At 38.2% G+C, this 18,512-nt stretch overlaps 1 protein-coding gene across 3 annotated transcripts in view; it reads right to left on the minus strand.

Annotated features, from left to right (window-relative positions):
- Nucleotides 1-3,902: 3,902 nt before the first annotated feature.
- The window catches only part of LOC149225074 (Leucine-rich repeat (LRR) family protein), a 154,361-nt gene continuing 139,751 nt past the window's right edge, over nucleotides 3,903-18,512 (minus strand). For 2 of the 3 annotated variants that reach the window (XM_089386441.1, XM_089386440.1), the window contains 3 exons: nucleotides 5,166-5,252; nucleotides 4,945-5,025; nucleotides 3,903-4,836 (listed from right to left, as the gene is read on the minus strand). In XM_089386441.1, the coding sequence (XP_089242567.1) occupies nucleotides 4,186-4,836; nucleotides 4,945-5,025; nucleotides 5,166-5,252 (819 nt within the window). In that variant the 3' untranslated portion in view covers nucleotides 3,903-4,185. The remainder of the gene's footprint in view (nucleotides 4,837-4,944; nucleotides 5,026-5,165; nucleotides 5,253-18,512) is intronic. The other variant, XM_089386442.1, reaches the window with a different exon arrangement.

Below are 18,512 nucleotides of genomic sequence, written 5' to 3' on the forward strand. Positions count from 1 at the left end.
TTTCAATCTGGAGCCACAGATACTTATCCAGAGCTGGCAGATTAGTACTTATCAAATCTGTTCTTAGGGCCACACCTGTATTTTGGATGGCACTTGCATGGATCCCTGGGAACATTCTAGCCCAATTACAACAACTTTGTAACGGATATCTTTGGAATGGCCACCAAGACAAAAAGATATTTGCCAGGGTCAGCTGGAACAAGATAGCTCTGCCTAAAAAATGGGGAGGCTGGGGACTAAAAGACCTTCCTCTCTTTGCACAAGCCCTCGCTGCAAAAATGGGCTGGACTCTTCTGACTGGACAGAATCTATGGACTTCTATCTCATATCATAAGTATATATGGCCACAGCAAATCATGGACTGGGTTCGCTTGCCGAGCTGGCCTAGATCTGGTATTTCATCTATCTGGAAGGCACTCTTACACTCCCTGCCTAGCATCAGGGACAACCTTGTTTGGAGAATAAACGATGGATCAAAGGCTCGCATTGGATTGGATCCTTGGACTGGAGGTGGTGGTAGATTTCAATTGTCTCGAGATCTCATACATCATCTACACTCCCATGAGATCAAGGTGATAGCACATATTGTGGACCCATAGAATACCAACATTTTCTCACAAGGATGGAAATCAGCCCAGCAGCTTGATATACCCCCTCTTTGGCAACAGGAATGGCAAGAATACATCTCTACATTATGTGAATCTCACATCAGGATAAAAGATGGACCTGATGAACTGGTCTGGTGTCTAGCTGAGAATGGCATATACTCTCCAAAGACCGGATACCTCAACCTAATCTCTCACAAACAGCTGGAGCAGACCACTTTCTGGTGGAAGAGTATATGGAAATTAACATCACCTCCAAGGACCAGACTTTTCTTTTGGTGTATACTCAGAGACAAAGTTCCAACAGGAGAGTCTCTCCCATCGAACTTTTCATGGTCCACATTCGTGTGTCTTATGCAATAATTCTTCTGAATCGACTCTCCATTTATTTCTTAAATGCACTTCCCTGATCAATCTTTGGCAAAATATAACCACTTCCATTCATTTTACCGGGCATTGGGAAGGTGAAGATATTGGTCGAGCATGGGAAAGCTGGTGTAATCAACATCAGGGTTCTAAATTACAAAATCTACCCCTTATCATCAGCTGGCATATATGGCTGGCTCGGAATCGTGTCATATTTGATAACAGACCTGTGTGTTGGCCTCACGTCACAGCCCGCATTATATCTGCTTATAACGAGCTGCCTGAACCTCATCAACCTCGACCCCGGAGGCCACATGACCCAGCACCTATTGACAAAAATTTACCTTGGGCATTCTTCGGTGGCACGGCACAACACCATGGATGCGATGGTGGTTTTATTTTTTACTTAAACAATCAGCGTTTCTACAAAGTAAAGATGGGATTAGGAGATGGAACAAACAATTTTGCAGAACTCGTTACTCTTTGTCATCTTCTGCATTTTTCATTGGGTCATAATTGCATGAATTTAAACATATATGGGGACTCAAAGATCGTTGTAAATTGGTTCAATAATATCACTGTTTGTCACTCTCACACACTCAGTAATATTTTGGATGAAGTGAATTTGTACAAGGCACAGTTTAACATTATCTCATGCAATCACATTTACAGGGAACATAACAGTTGTGCTGACGGGCTATCCAAGGAGGCCACGGCACTTCCCCAAGGAGAGTGGATGATCCAGGAACAGTGAGGGGCAAATGAATACCGCTACTACCACCGGCCGTATATTGATCAAATCTACCACAGGGCAGGGAGCCCTTGATTACTGCTTTTCTTGTATTTATTTTTTGATGAACATGCTTGACAAACTCTGTGAATATATTTTTTTCAGGCTATATTTTTAAGTGTTATTGCCCTGTGTGGCATATGTACAGCCATATAACAGAGTCTTTTTTATTTTTCTGCATAACAGAAAATGACCGAACACCCTGCGTGGTGATGAAAGCTCAAAGTAGCACAAGTTTTTGGCAAAATGTATATTTTTGACAGAGCCTTAGTGGCAAAAAGGATACAGCATATGCTAATAGCATCTACAACATGTAATTTTTCAAAATTAATGAAAGATTACGATTTTTCCAGTGGAAAAAAAACATTTGTACTAAAAACACTAAAATACGAATATTTGTACTGGAAAGTAGTTTAAAAGCTCATCTGTTTGTGAGTTGAATAATAAAGACAATAAAAATGTAAAGCTGGAGTACAACTTACAACTTGTCTGTATTTGATACAGCACTAGTTGTGTTAGTTGTGTTAGTGGCATTCTTGGTGTTTTGAAACCATAAATTATTATTGCAATACTGGTTTATTATTGATTTATTTCTTATAAAATATGCATTGGATATAAACATTAACACTCAAATATATCAAAAGAAAAATATTATTGTCACAAAATGCTATGTTCAGCAATATGAGAAAATAGTGGAAAATCGTCATGTGTTGCCTCTAAAGGCACCGTGTAGTACATATAAGCAACCTGGAGTACAACACTTTAAATGTTCCATAAAAGAAAACATCTTCAAAAAGTTAAAATAACAAGAAGGAAATCGGTAAAGTTTTAATGATTATGTTTACTATACTAATATTTCATTTCATCTCAACTGGCATTTCTAGCTATTTTTCTGATTTTGAAAATATGTAAATTGGAGATTTCCGCAACACGTTTCTTATATTTAAGACCTCTACCATACCTGCACCAGCACATGTGCACCGGGTAAGTTTAGATGCTCACTGATTCAATCCAAGTTTGGAAGACTTTCGAGGCTACAATGCTTCCTTAACATAAGTGATGTGCATCCACCACTTATCAAGAGGTGGAGGACCATTTACATTGTGGGTCGCCCACTTAATAGCCATGATGGCTCAATCGCATGAACAACGGCCACCTTGCACGAGTGTGCCGGCACTCTTTTTACGCATCAACCCCTGGTGGGGGGTATAACAGCACCCCACATTTAACAACCGGTTAACCTCTTGTGGCAGATTCAATCAAACTTAAAAGCTGTGACAAATCAACTTGAAATACCTCTCAAGGTAATCTTTGGTTGTGAGTTCTAAATATAGTTGTTTGTCATGATAGCCTTCAATCCAGAGGATTATTACTCATGCTCATATCCATAAAAAAAATTCACATATATAAAGGAACATGCAAGGATAAGTAAAAAGGGAAACACGGAAGCCTTCAGTCTTAATGGACGGCGGCAGTTAATCCTGTTCTGAATAATTTATATAAGTGAAAAGTCATACGAATATTTGAGTCATTTTTCTAGGCATAGGTAAGCCAGCCCAGTTGTTACAGATCATGAGCATCAAAAGCCAAAGCAAAGGGATATTTCCAGACAGAGGATGAACTGGTGTTGGAAGAATACGACAAACTTGCTTTCAACACTAAATTCTTCACGCACACTATATTTCTGTCCCATGACTGGACTACATCTTAGCTTTTGACCATTCAATGATCTATCACTTCCGCAAATAGGGACATTTCTCCTCCATTTGAATCTCATGAGATTTTTCTTGCAGTTCGTAAGTACCCCAAATGACACTGCGTTTTCTCAAAATTGAGCATCTATCAAATGATTTATATGGTTTCAAGACTATAGCTTGAGAGAATGTATAGTTTTCATTCTGGCCACCCTACTCTATACAGATAGTAGTTGGATGCTTCCCTGTTCTGCACACATCCTGCAAGAGGCTTACTTCTGCCAATTTAACACATTCATTTAGTTAAATCTGACCTATCTTATCTGTCTCCACAAAATTTGCCATGCCCCTTTTATAAGAATGAAAAATATTTGTTGGTGCTTCTTGGGTTTCTTAGTTATGAACTTCTATTTATTATCAGTCAATAAGGCTTCAATGCAATGTTGGTAAACCATAAAGACAGTTTGCAAGTTTAGAAACAATGTCAATTTGCATGTTGACGAAAGACTATAGAGCAATGCTTTCCTAGTCAAATTACATGTCCTTTTGCAAGACATGCTGAAACAGAATATGAAAGAAACATTTATAAGCAAAGATTCTTTGTCGGGATATGCATACGATTATCAAAATGTGCATAAATAGTAGACTGGTTAATCTCAAGCTGCCACTCCAGACTTTCTAATTGCTGGATTTACTAAAAGAATTGAAATGGAAAAACAAAGGTAAAAAATCACTTGTTTATATGTGACTTTAACCTCCACCGAGAATAGGAGGAACTGCTACATGGATATGCATTCTGAGATGGGGCACTGTTGTTTGCTTCGGGTACCTGAGGCTTGTTTTCTACAGGATTGGTGTCCCAAGAAGATGGACCACCTGTTCCAATCTCAATTTCTGTATGGTTTTGCAGAAAAACATGTCCAACCTTGGAGATTTTTCCTTTAGGTGCATTGCCTTTCTTGTCTCCACCCAAAATAGTCACTACTCCACTTTCCACTTTTGCTTTGAAGTCGTGTATATCACTAGATTCTTCAAAATTCCTTTTCCTATTTTTAATAGCTGCATCAATCATTGGTTCTACAGTCTTTTGTCCTGGAGCAATGAAATCAATGAAAGGCTTATCTTCATCACTTTCATCTTTGCCAATTTCCTGTTCCTTTTTAACTTTATCCTTGCTTTTCATACTATTTCTTTTGGGATTATCATCAAGAACCTTACTCTGACGAGGTATTAGCATCTTGCTTGTGCCATTGGCATCTTCTTGACCTTCTCTGATTGGATTGTTTCCATCTGATGACATCTTGTTTGTGTTCTGATGCTTTTGGATATTCAGAACTGGATGTGCATCGAGAATCTGCAACTTTGGATGCAATTCTTTGATCTGCTCAGAAAAACATTTGTTATCCCTCTGAATTTCTTATAAACATAAGCATTTGAAAAATCAATTTGTTATTTGTACTCCTATTTTTGAAAAGAAAAGATGAAATACCTTCTCTTGATATCGTTTTTCTTCACATACAGGGTTCCCATGTAAATTTAGGTTTCTCAATTCATGCAGACTACTAAGGACCTACAGTTTATAGCATTAAATAAAATCATATATTCAGAATATATAGAGAAGTTACTTTCTAAACAATGAGATATTACAGGTATTCCACACTCCCAGTGGAATATATTAATAAAAGATAAACTGTTTCTCTGTCCCTTTACCTCTATATCTGACCATTGGCGTAGATAATTGTGTCCCACATCCAGGATTTGAAGCATGCCATTTTGTTCCAATTCTAGTGGGAGACTCTGGAGAAGGCGGGAAAGGGTTATATAATATCTTATACTCTTGCTTTTACAACCATTTGTACCAAAAAAACCAGAGTGCCAAATTTAGACCTAAGAATGAATCTGGAATATGCACCAATGTTGCAAAACTAAACATTGGAAAAAAACCAATGTGGGTCTACTCAGGAGATTGGAAAAATTAGGAAAAAATGGGGAAAAAACTGAAACTCAGCATGCTGAAAACACAGAAAAAATAGGAAACTTTGAGAGAAATTGAAAAGCTTTGCAACATGATTAACACAGCCACCTACTTACACTCGTTTTATATAAAGAAGCATAAGGGAAGTCATATATAAAAGCATTATAATCAAGACAGAAAGGAATGCATGAGAATACAAATAAAAATCCTAGTAACAGCCATTCTTAAAAGAAAGTAAAAAGTAAGCTAGCTATCCATTAAAGTCCTTTCACAGATAGAAACACAAAGGTGATAAAAAAAAGGAGACTAAGAGCATTAATCAACTGATCTGTACACTGCCATGGAGATTCCACTGGAACAGTCTGTTACAACAATCTTACAATATTCTGAATTCTTTTATTATGCAGTGACTTTCTTTAGATTCAGATTTAGTATTGCTAGCTTAATGCACAAAATACTGAAATAAACTGAAACTGAAAGGGAAGGAGCTAAGAAAATAACACACCATCCACTCAATGAACACAAGATGTACCCTGGGAAAACCCTGCTAAAAGATGAGTTCTGTGCTCTGCTCTTTTCTTCTCAGTTATGAAATGCAAATACAAAAAAGGGGCAATCATTATGGACACTGTTGCCAGTATGGCTGCTAAAAGATTTACTACTTCATCTATTCTTCTTCAATATCCCACTCCTAGATGCCCTCCTCAACTATGGAACAATACACAATACAATAAGAATGGAACACCTTCCATTCCTTGTAACCAAATATTTAACATGGTCTGATCTTTGTTTACAGTTAGGGTTAGGGATTTTGCATGCCTCAACCCCTTAATAGGGTTAGGATTTTGGTCCCTCTAGAATACTCTTGAAAGTCCACATGTGACTAGCTCGAGTAATTTGAGCTGACATGGCATCCCCTCCATATCATGGTGGTTAATATGATAGGCCAACTATTAGGATACATAACTTATAATGTCCCCACTAATTAATTTTAATAAGTACGTACCAGTTTTTTGTAATTTTGGCAATGGGGGAAAATTTTGGCATCAAAACTTAAGAAAAAGTGGGTGAGGAGGCACCACTTAATTTTTGAAGAACAGAGGCTCCAAACATTAGGAAAAAGGGAAAATTAAATGGTGGAATGTGGGGGCCACCTCAAGGAGGGAATTTAAACACCTTGAGGAAATTTGATGTGGAGGGAAGAGACAATAAGGGAGGTCAAATTGCAGTGAAGACAATTAATGAAAAACAAATAATAATATCAAGAGACAGAAACATGGCGGAAAAGGGTTTTTAAGCCTGATTGTCTATTCACAAAGAATGATGATGCAATATTTATACATCAAGCTATGTCTCGAGATAGTTAGTCTATCTTGGACATGCAATCTCTTGGTTGAGTGAATATCTCAACCACACACTAATCTAGGAGGCTAACTAGTTGAACGAATCTCTCAACCAACTAGACCTCAACAAACTCCCAAGTATTAAGAACAAACTCATTCTAGAATTAATGAGCACATCAAAGACAAGTAGGAATTATATTTTCCAAGTTTCATAATTTTATTATTTTGGACTTATTGATTGTGAGTATGAGGCTAACATTCCCCCCCTCAATCATAAGTCCAGAGTAAGAACCTAGTACCATCTCCATAATCTTCATGCTGAAACCACTAAGTTGAGCCTAGTGTTTTAAAAAAACAGCCGAACCGATTCGAAATCGACCGAGCCAACCCCTACACGGGCCGGCTCAATACAAAAATTGGTCCAAAGATCGGTTTGTTACCGAACCAGCCAAGCCGGTCACTAACTCGGTCTGTTTGGTAACAGACCGGCGGGCGCATCCGCTCTTGTCAAACTCGGTCTACGGCGGAAAAGGGAGGGAAAGTGAACTCCAATTTAGATTTTTTTTTTTTTTATAGATATTTTGCAAGTCCATCTAACCTCTCCAAAGCCTATAAAAGTTACTCAACCCCATAAACTTTCCTCGCAGCTATCTCATTGCATTTGTGTGAGCATTTGTGAGGAGTTTATGAAGAGTTGTCGAGTTGGTTTTTGGAGCAGCAATGAGGAGTCTCTTGGGCAATCATTGGAGCAGCAGTGAGGAGCTTCTTGGGAAGTCATTGGAGCAGCATTGAGGAGGTTGGAGCCTAGAGGTTTTTTTTTTTTCACTTCTCAAATCTGTCTTTGCTTGGTTTTTTTTTACAAATCTGGAAATTGAAAAGAGTAATTTTTGTAAAAGAAATGAACATTGAAGAGTTGTTTTTTCTTCTTTTCATTTTCGGATATTTTTCCTTTCATTTTCAAGTCCAAATATAAGAAAATGGCTCCTAGAAAGAAAGATGTTTGGGCATATGCTGAGATGATTGATAATCAAATGCATTGCAAATTTTGTCATAGAAAAATTAAGGGAGGTGGAGGGGGCATTCATAGGCTGAAACAACACTTCGCTGGTATTAGAGGCCAAATTGCCCTATGTGCAGCGCCAGCAAAACAAATTGGGGGTATTAGAAAGGAGTTGCTAGAAATTTTTGAGAAGTTTGAGGAAGAAAAAGCTAGGCAAAAAGAAATAGAGGCTGCAGGAGGAAGAGAAATATAAAACACATGATGGCTACCAACCCCAATTTTGATTATTAGGGCTCTTCATCTATCCCTTGCACTGATGCATCCAACCCCTTTCGCTATCTTCCTCCCTCTTTGGAGTCTATTCAAGAAAAGGGTAGGGGTAAAATTAAAAATAAGGGTGATATCAAAAGTTATTTCACACCCTCCTCTCCCTCTGATATTGCACATGGTCCTCAAGCTAATAGAGGTCAAATGCAACCCACTTTAGATGACCATTGGAAGAAAAAATTGAGAGAAATTGTCTGTGATTACATAGCTAGATGATGGTATGATGTTGATATCCCCTTCAATGCTTCTCGTTCACCATATTATGAACCTATGTTTGATGCCATATTTGTTGTTGGAAAGGGCTTCAAAGGCCCTACTATGCATGAGTTCAGGGGATCTCTTTTGCAAAAAGAGGTTTTGTCCATTGATGAATATTTGAAAGATTTCGAAAGCTCATGGGCAAAAACAAGATGTACCATCATGTCAGATGGATGGACTGATCAAAGGAATCATACCATCATAAACTTTCTTATCTTTTGCCCACAGGGAACCATGTTTCTAAAATCGGTGGATGCATCTGATAGGGTGAAAGATGCACACTTGTTGTTTTAGCTTTTGGATGAGGTTGTTGAAGAGGTGGGGATGGCTAATGTTGTTCAAATCATCACAGATAATGCCTCTAACTATGTTCTTGCTCGTAAAATGTAAACACAAAACCATCTTTTGGACCCCATGTGTTGCACATTGCATAGACCTCATGCTTGAGGATATTGGTAAAATAGATTGGATCAAGAACACTGTAGAGCATGCCAAAAGCATAACAAAACATATCTACAATCACTCATGGATTTTGAACCTAATAAGGAAACACACAAGGGGCAAGGATATTGTTAGGCCTACCATCACTAGATTTGCAACTCATTTTTTGACATTGCAATCTATGCTTTCCCAACATAGAAACTTGCAGAGGGTGTTTTCCAGTGATGAATGGAATGAATGCCAATGGCCTCGCAAACAGGAGGGCAAAGATGTGAGAAAGAAAGTTAATATAGAAATATTTTGGAAAAAGGCAACAGATATTGTGAAGGTTGTTGAGCCATTGGTTAAGGTGTTGCGATTAGTGGATGGGGAAAGATTGGCTATGGGCTTCATTTATGAGGCTATGGATCAAGCAAAATAGCAAATAAAGGCAGCATACAAGGATAGAGTGGCTAAGTATGGGTCCATTTGGGAAATAATTGATCAAAGATGGAACAATCAACTCCATCGCCTTATACATGCAACTGGGTTTTTCCTGAACCCAAGGTATCATTATAAAGCTCTCGAGGTAGCAGCTTTGACTAGGGAGGTTAGAGATGGATTGATTGAGTGTCTTGAGCATATGGTCCCTATGGAGAATGACCAGCTGGAGATACACTGACAGATCACTTGTTTCAGCAGAGCCACAGGTACCTTTGGCAAGAACCTAGCAAGGATTGCAAGGGAAGCAGATGAGCCAGGTCATCAAACAATTTCAATTTTCAAATTCTTACTTTGTTAAATTGTTTATAATTTGAAAGTTGGATATAATTTGTTGAGCTAACTCATTACAAAACTATGTTTTTTTGCAACACAATGGTCGGAGGCATTTGGTAGCCATTGTCCTCAATTGCAGAGGTTTGTAATCCGTATTTTGAGCCAAACTTGTAGTGCTTTTGGGTGTGAGTACAATTTTTTTGTCTTTGAGAGGATTTACACGAAGAAGAGAAATCATTTGGAACAAAAATGGTTAAATGATCTAGTCTATGTCCAATACAACCTCTCGCTAAGACGCAACCAATTGTTGAACAAAAGACCTAATACAAATCCCATTTTGTTGGAAGATATTGATCCAACATCAGATTGGGTAGTGGAGAGTCATCTAGCAGAGTTTGATTATGATGAGGATAATGATCTTGATTTGGATTCATACATGAAGGCATTAGTTGAACATGATGTTCAGTTAAATGCAAATCCACTAGTACAAGGCCCAACCCCATGTCCTCCAGTTGCAAGCACTTCCTCTACTCAACCACGACGTAAGCACATAGCTCGTCTATCTCAGTGTGCAATTGTTGCACCTGCTAGTGCTACTACTTCTACAGTTGCAGTTGGAGATCATGATGAGGAGGAGCCATGGGTTTCCCTGTCTGATTCTAATTCAAAGTCTGAACCAAATGATGATGGCTTCTCTAGCAGTAGCCAGTAGTGACTAGTGATGTTTTGTTGTGGAGGCCATTTAGAGCCTCCTTGGTTATGTGTTTTTGTTCTTATCTCTATATATTACATGTATTGGACAGTGCATTGGGTGCCATTTTGATATAATGGATATATTCATGAGCCTACTTTGATCATATGTTGTCTTCTCTCTATATTCTAATGCTTTGTGTTTGGAAACCTGAATGAAATCTTTAAAACTATGTTTTTCATACAAAAAAAATATTTAATGTATTTTTTACAAAGACTGAATCACTGAAATCAACTAGGTCGAGTCAATACCGAGTTGGAGTCGGAGTCGAAGTCAACCCTAGGCCGATTCGGAGTCTGAATCGGAGTTTTAAAACATTGGTTGAGCCTCAATGAAAAGTGCCTAAAAACCGCCAAAACTGGATGCCAAAAACTCCAATATGAAGAGAGCGAACCAAGAAAAGTGAATCAACTGCAAGTCTGACACATCCCTGAAAATGCTTGACAACTCAATCTAATGCCAAGCTACAATGCAAAAGGATCTATCTATCCTTTGCTAGGTCCAATGACCATCCAAGTGAACAAAAATGCCCACATTTTCTCTCAATCAACATCCCAATCGCTTGTCCACTGACAAATTTTGATTCCCACTGGAAAATTGTGTTGTTGTCGAAACTTTCAGTCTAACAACCATCATCATCAATTCAATTTCAATTTCATCATCAATTTTCCCCTTTGTCAACTAAAATGAGAGACCATAACCATCTGCATTTGTTTTGAACTCCCTCCCCCCCTTCAAATGTAGGAGAGTTTCATTGTTGTACTCCCCCTTTTAGGTGCATGAGAGTATTATCTTTTCACTATTGGCTGCAATATTTGTCTTCATGTGAGATTGAATTCTACGATAAAACATATACAATCATTTGACTATAGATAACCACTCCCAAGGATCAATCCATGCATAATTAATCTTCAATCTAGTTGGTTGGTTTCATTTGCAACATTTCTCTGACGAGTGATTCTTCTTACTGCAATGGTGACATGGAGATCAAAACAATGATCTGCCACATGACCTGCTCTTTTACAATGCTGACATTTTGGCTTTTCTTCAACTTTCTCATTGATTTATGATGTTGCTTGATCAAGAAATCCTCCACTGATGAACTTGATTGGTTTTGAATAATCAGGAATATGCAAATTGTTGTCATCTTTTTCATATCCTAAACCACGTCGATTTTCGTTGTATTGAGTAGTGAAGATAATATCGGCGATATATCGCCGAATATCGTAAATATCGCAATATTTTCGGCGAACCGAAATATCGCCAAGAAAATATCACGATATTTCCAAGATAATGGCGATATATCGGCAAAATATCGCGGGGCGTGTTTTGCCGCGGCTAGATAAAGGAAAAATCGCTTTTTTTTCTTCATTTTTATTTCTGAGTGTTGGAGAAGGAAGGGGAAGAGTTTTGTGGTGGTTGTCAAGGAGGGTTTGAGGATCAAACAACGATTATCACCACCAACTAAGATTTTTTTGTGGATCAAAGATTGAAGAATAGTGAGACAAACTTCATTTCTTCCATTAACAGGTATGTTCTTAAAAACCCCTATGTTAATGATTTTTTCATAGATTTAGGGTTATGCTTGCTTGCCTCTTTGCCTACCAACATTTTGTTTCTTTGTTTTTTTCCATTTGCTATGATTTTCATGCCCATGAACCAATGCAAGGGTTTTCTCCATATTTGGACAGCAAGCTTCATTTTTTTTCAACTTTCTTATGCACCCTCTTATTGCCATTTTTCATTCACATTGCAAAATGCAAATAATGTAGTAATTTTTTTTGAATGAGGTGGTTATTACTTATTATTTTTTCATTTTATGTTGGGGGGTTTAATGCCAATTTTTTGTTTTTTTTGTGCCCTAGGTTTGAATTAGTTCACTACAAATGTCAAATATGCCAAAACCCTTGGACCCATTTTGGGAGTATGGGGACACTGTTGGTGGGGCAAATCAGGCATATATATCATGCAACTTGTGTGGGACCAAGATGTCAGGAGGGGTTACACGATTGAAATACCATCTGGCTAGACTCTCTGCATATGATGCAGAGGTAATGCCTTGTATGGTTTCTAGTGCAGAGGTTATACAAAAAGCTCGTGAAGCAATTGCTGAAAAAGACAGAAAGAACGCTGTTAGGGAGAGGCCAATGGTCTCAGATAGATAGCTGCTAGTTTTATTTGTTTTGCAACTTTTTCTACATATAAGTTTATAACTCATGATGATGAAATACTTTTAAAGTTTTATATATGTGATGTTATTTTGTTTGAGTCCTTGATTGGACAATTATCACTATCAAGGATCAGCAGGATATGTGATGTTATTTTGTTTGAGTCCTTGATTGGACAATTATTAGGGATCAACAGGATTTGGTATCGCCTTTGAAGTTTGATGTATCATTTCTATTTGACATCATATATATCAGTGCCTTCTTCATATTTATGTGCCAATGTGTTTAGTTCATGTTGTTATTGCTTTATATGTTTAGAAATCTGAAAAAAAAAAATGAATATATTATGCATTTTTTATGCTTGCCAATATTTGCCGATATTTTCGCCGATATTGCCGATAAGATATTTTCTGGACCCTCGCCGATATTTTGCCAATACCAATATTTTCAACACTGGTATTAAGTTTCTTCCCATGGTTTGATGATTGGCTTGGAAGAAGACAGTTGAACTTGTTTATGTACAACTCTACACTTGAAGTTGTATCGTTGAGTGGCTTGGAATGATCTTCATTATTTGAATTTGTGTTGTTTAATGTCTTATGACTCTTTTGTTGCACCTCACCACACTGTAGTTGTGACTCAAGTTGGAGAAATTCAACCGTCTCATGTGCATAATGTAGATGTCTTTTAATATCAGCAAGAATGACATTGCTAATTTTCACTGCGTCTTCAGCAGTGGATAGTATCAGATTGTTCACAAGCTTAACAATTGAATACTTTGCTCCATTTGAACTCGCTCGCTTGCATTTGTTTGCTTAAACTTGCTTTCTTGAACTGCACGCTCGCTTGATCTTAGATTTGTGCTTTGCTTCTTTCAATTTCACGCTCACTTGATTTTGTTTTAACAAGCTTAGGGTGTCGGCTACTACCGAAAATGCACCCAAGTTAATGATTTTACAACAAGTAGATGACGAGTCCAAATGACTTCTCTTGAAAGAACTCAACCTTCTATCAATTCTGACTTGATAATTCAATCAAGGCTTGAGTGTTGGGTTCAACTGAGAATGCCCCCTTGGTGTTACAACATGACAAAGACAACTTCAGCATTATAAGCTTTTACTTGACTTCAATTTGACTCCTAACATTAATGACTCTCAAATACATGATTTTGACTCTTTCTCGGTTGACTTACGTTAAATGTGTGCTTCAAAGAAAATGTTTCAACTTTGATTTTACAAAATTTTGACTAGACTCCAATATATTTTTGACTCACACCTTATCACTCCAAAATTACAAAAATCACTTATTACTCTAAAAAAGCATTTTTCACTCCAAATTAAAAAAATCACTCCAAAACTATAAATAAAAACCTCACCTTCTCTATCCATTAAATCACTTTTACACACTCCCCATTAAAACAATTTAATATTTTTTTAATTAAATTACTTTATAAAAAGTAATTTAACGAACTTTAAAACTTTGAAACTTTTATGCATGTAAAAGTGAAACTTTATGTACTCAGGGTAGTGCCTTGTGTAAAAGAACCATGCAAGGACCTTGTCGAAGAGTTGTTGCAGACGCCAGTGAAGGTGAGGTCGAGGTGTGTTGGTCGTTTGTGTCTTCTGGCAGCTCCAGTGGGCCCTCCTTTTTCTGACAATTTGCATGCTCTTCAAACAAATCTACGAGCAGCACATCATCTGTTGGCTACCAAATCTACATAATTTCTATGCATCCATATGTTTGGACCCTGCCATGTTTCAATGTAGATCACAACCTCTCATCCACACAACAAATGTTGGATTTTGTTGTCACCTAAGTCACCTGACACGGGGATTCGGGACACGTAGGATTCGAGATTCGTGGTGTCGGATTCGGACACGCTGACCCCCCGGAACAGGACACGTTAGGACACGTTATATATTATTTTATTAAAAAAAAAAAAATATATATATATATATATATATATATATTAAAAATTAGATATTATCATATTTCTTACACAAATTTTAAGACAATTGTAGTTTTCTCATTAAGTCATCAAATCAAAATGTGTTACATAGATAGTGTTGGTGCAATGCCAATGGCAAATAGAAATAGAAAATATAAAACAACTACAGGTATACAAGCCTCAAGGCATCAATCAGCATCAGAATCAGCATCACTGTCCCCATCATCATGGTCCCCACTGCTCTCCTCTGCATCCTCCTCCTCCCCTGTATCCATAGTCGCCTCTGCATCTACTGGTATGGAGGTTGACCCCTCTAAGTCATCAAATCTAATAGGCTCTAGCACTGGATCATTGAGATCCATGTTGGCCAATGCCAACTCAACAGTGGTGTCCAAACCCATATCATCAGGAACAGTGTTACTTGGGAGCGGGAGCGACATATTCAGAAGCTCTTGGTTTGGTGCTCTTGATTAAATACGAGTTCCATACCCTAATACATGACAAAATTCAATGGAAACATTGCAATCCCCCAATCTTAAAATCCTGAAAAACTGATAAGTCTGCTGGATTTTGAATGAAATCTAAAATTCTACTTTCTCCAGATGAAATCCAACGAGGCCAGAACCACTCTCAAACATCCTGAGTCATTTCATGGTAATGTTAAAAATTTAAGTAAAAGGATGAAAATGAAGATTAAGGAGAATGTCACTTTTACTTTGAGAATTTAACATTACCATGAATAGCGTATCAATACTAGGGCCTAGACTTGATCATGACGCTGCCAAAATGCTCTACTCCTTGCTGCAACAACACAAATCACTTGCCAACAGCACAAATCACTTGCCAAATGAAAATATTAATGAGCAAACACGCCCTTTTCTTTCCCGCACTGAGCTTATCGAGTCCTGGAAACAGGACACGTGTCCCAAAATCGTGACACGCTTCTGAAAATCGCGACACGCCCTCGGACACGACGTGTCCTGTGATTTGGACACGAATCCGGACCGAATCGTGTCGGATTCGCCGGATTTGGGATTCGCAGGGGGTTTAGGACGAATCCGGTGACTTAGGTTGTCACGCTCTCAACTCAACTCGTTCCATGGTTCTACGCTCAGCTCGCTCCACTATGTTGATTAACTAGCAAAAAAACGCTTATAATGAAATCTGTGTTATGTGAATAATTGGATAAATGGCTTGTATGTAGGAAGAAATCATCAGTAGGATAGAACGCATTTGCAAAGTAGACACATCAATGCCCAATCAAGTTATCACAGTAGCAACACGGAGGACACAGAGATTAATACAGATTTCAGAAATGAGTAACCCGTTTCAAATGATTCAACAATGTTGAGCAGTGGATCTCGCTCTTCCACCACTCCCATCCAATCAAAGAGATAGAATGAGACTCGACGCCTCCACACAATAAATTTTATCATGCAACTCCACACAAATTGTAGCGATCTGCAACAATCTTTCACACATGAAAATTATCACAAATTTCACAAACTCTTTCAAGAGACTCCAGTGTGATTAACACTCGCTCCACGCAGGTCTTTTTCCAACGTGGCTTCACTAGATCATATTCATGTAGTCTTCAAAGTAACGATTCCCTTTTGGAAATGATTCTTTCAACATTTCGATTTGATTTGTAATGACTTTCGTTCCTCAAAGGAAATGAATCCTCGAAAACGCTTCATGAAGGAACGCCCAAACTCGATTCTTCAATGTTGCTCTCAAAATAATTTATGAGATAGAGGTATGCAAAGAGCCCTTGTTACACAAGGCAAGCAAAATCAGTGTCTCCACTTGAACCTGAGTTGTGCAATCAACAAATTGCCACACTGTCCAACAATTAACTGAGATTCGAACGCATTCGAGTAAATTGAACAAGAATGAATTTTCTCTACAATAATTATGTCAACACATAATTCATTTGAACACGCTCTGCTGCATAGCAAGGCTTTTTTCTCACAGTTATTAATCCATATATGCAGAAATTTATAAGCGGCGGATTAAAAGAACCCAAGACATATTCCTCAATCCAATCCTCAACATCGATTCTCGTAGCTCACAAATGAGCTTACCACACAACTCTCAGCATAATAAAAATCAACCAATGTTGCAACACTCTTGCAGACAACGAACACATCTCCAATTGTTGACACACTATGCAACTCCACGCAATGATTTCTCTGAATTCATCCTGTTAACAACAACTACGTCAACATGATTAGAGCAGACAGCACATCGCCTCAATTGCCAATCCACCCAGCGATTCGTACAAGGGATCTTCGATAGGAAAGAACATTGTTCTTTCTGATACCCGGATAAATTCACCAACCTAGCATGGCCATTTTCCATTGGTCACTGAGTTATCTCCAGCTTACTATGGATGTCGATGGAGGAATCACCTCGACACTGAGTGCTAGTTCACACTAAGTCTTGAAACCACTCATCCACTGTGCTCGGCAAGCACACAAGACCAGCCGCCAAATCACCTTTCGTCAAGTTATACAAATGATCCATGCCAAATTTCGGCCTCCCTACGCTGAGCTATCAATGGTCTTGCTAGACTGATAATATGTATATCGACGGTCAACAGATTGAGTTACTTCGGCCCATTGTGTTGCATTTGTTCAATACATGTCCTTACCCTGTCACGTCTTAATCAAGATTTAATAATTGCGACAATAATAAAAAGAAAAGAATGCAAAAAGTAAAAGCCAGAAAACTTAACACTCCACACACTAGCTCTACACGCCATACATCTTTCACAAACTCTTTGAGCCCATAGCTTTGATACCAATTCAAGGCAATTAATGAAAAATAAATAATAATATCAAGAGATAGAAACATGGCGGAAAAGGATTTCTAAGCTTGATTGTCTATTCACAAAGAATGATAATACAATATTTATACATCAAGCTATGTCTCGAGACAGTTAGTCTATCCTGGACACGCAATCTCTTGGTTGAGTGAATATCTCAACCACACACTAATCTAGGAGGCTAACGAGTTGGGAGAATCTCAACCAACTAGACCTCAACAAACTCCCAAGTATTAGGAATAGACTCATTCTAGAATTGATGAGCACATCAAAGACAAGTAGGAATTATATTTTCCAAGTTTCATAATTTTATTATTTTGGATATTATTGATTGTGAGTATGAGGCTAACATGGACGGCCCACAAGTAGAGAAAAGGGCAACAAGGATAAATAGAAGAGAGGAGCATCATTTTGGGGCATTTTGTCAATTTTAAAACTGAACTAGAGCTTCTTAGCCAAGTCAACTCGTGTTGCTTAGCACAAGGGAATTTCCAAGCGGAAATTTCCATCTCTCTCTTCGGTGAACCTTGAGTGTCGCCCTAGGAGAGCCATTGCTATCATTTGGAGTTGTTTTGGAGTTGATTGCAAGAGAATCTAGCATTTTCTACATGTTGCTTGGGCGTAGTTGAGGAAATTCGCATCATTTGGGGAGACAACTTCTTTGCATGCTAGATTCTGGGAATTTGGGAGTGATTTCTCCTGGAATTTTGCTGGAGATTTGTGGTGGTTTGCAGGTCAGAACTCGGGGAGAATCTTCAAGCTAAATTTGGCCTTTTGAGGGCTTGGGCAGGTGTCATTGGTAGAGCTTAAGCAGGGGGCAAGAGACAAGGAGGTTTGGGGAGATAAAGGGCTGGAGAAATAAGGGAAATTTAAGGAGGAATTTACAAGAATTTTGCAGAGAATTTTGAGGAGATTTGTGAGCACCCTACAACATTTATCCAGCAATGTGTACAGCAGAGGAGACTGGGAAATTCACACTATCTTGTGTGTCTCCATGAGAGTTGGTTTGGAGCCAAACCCTTTCAAGGATCTGTTGGGCTTGTTGAGAAAAGGCACCAGCTCAATTTGTAGAATTTTCTGAGCACATCTAAAGCCGATTTCCCATTTTCTTTCTAGCAACAGATGCAGTGAATTTTATGAGTCAGCGCAGAGTTTGGAGGGGAGATTTTCCAACACTTGGGAATCACGATTACAACTGGGGTTTTGCCTTGCTTGCTGTAGCAAGCCCAGTTTTTTCTATTCCTATCTATTTGTACTCCATTC

This window comes from Pinus tabuliformis, chromosome Q, assembly GCF_031772625.1.
Source record: "Pinus tabuliformis cultivar Carrire ecotype Pingquan chromosome Q, CPIR1, whole genome shotgun sequence".
In the NCBI taxonomy this organism is placed as follows: Eukaryota; Viridiplantae; Streptophyta; class Pinopsida; order Pinales; family Pinaceae; genus Pinus; species Pinus tabuliformis.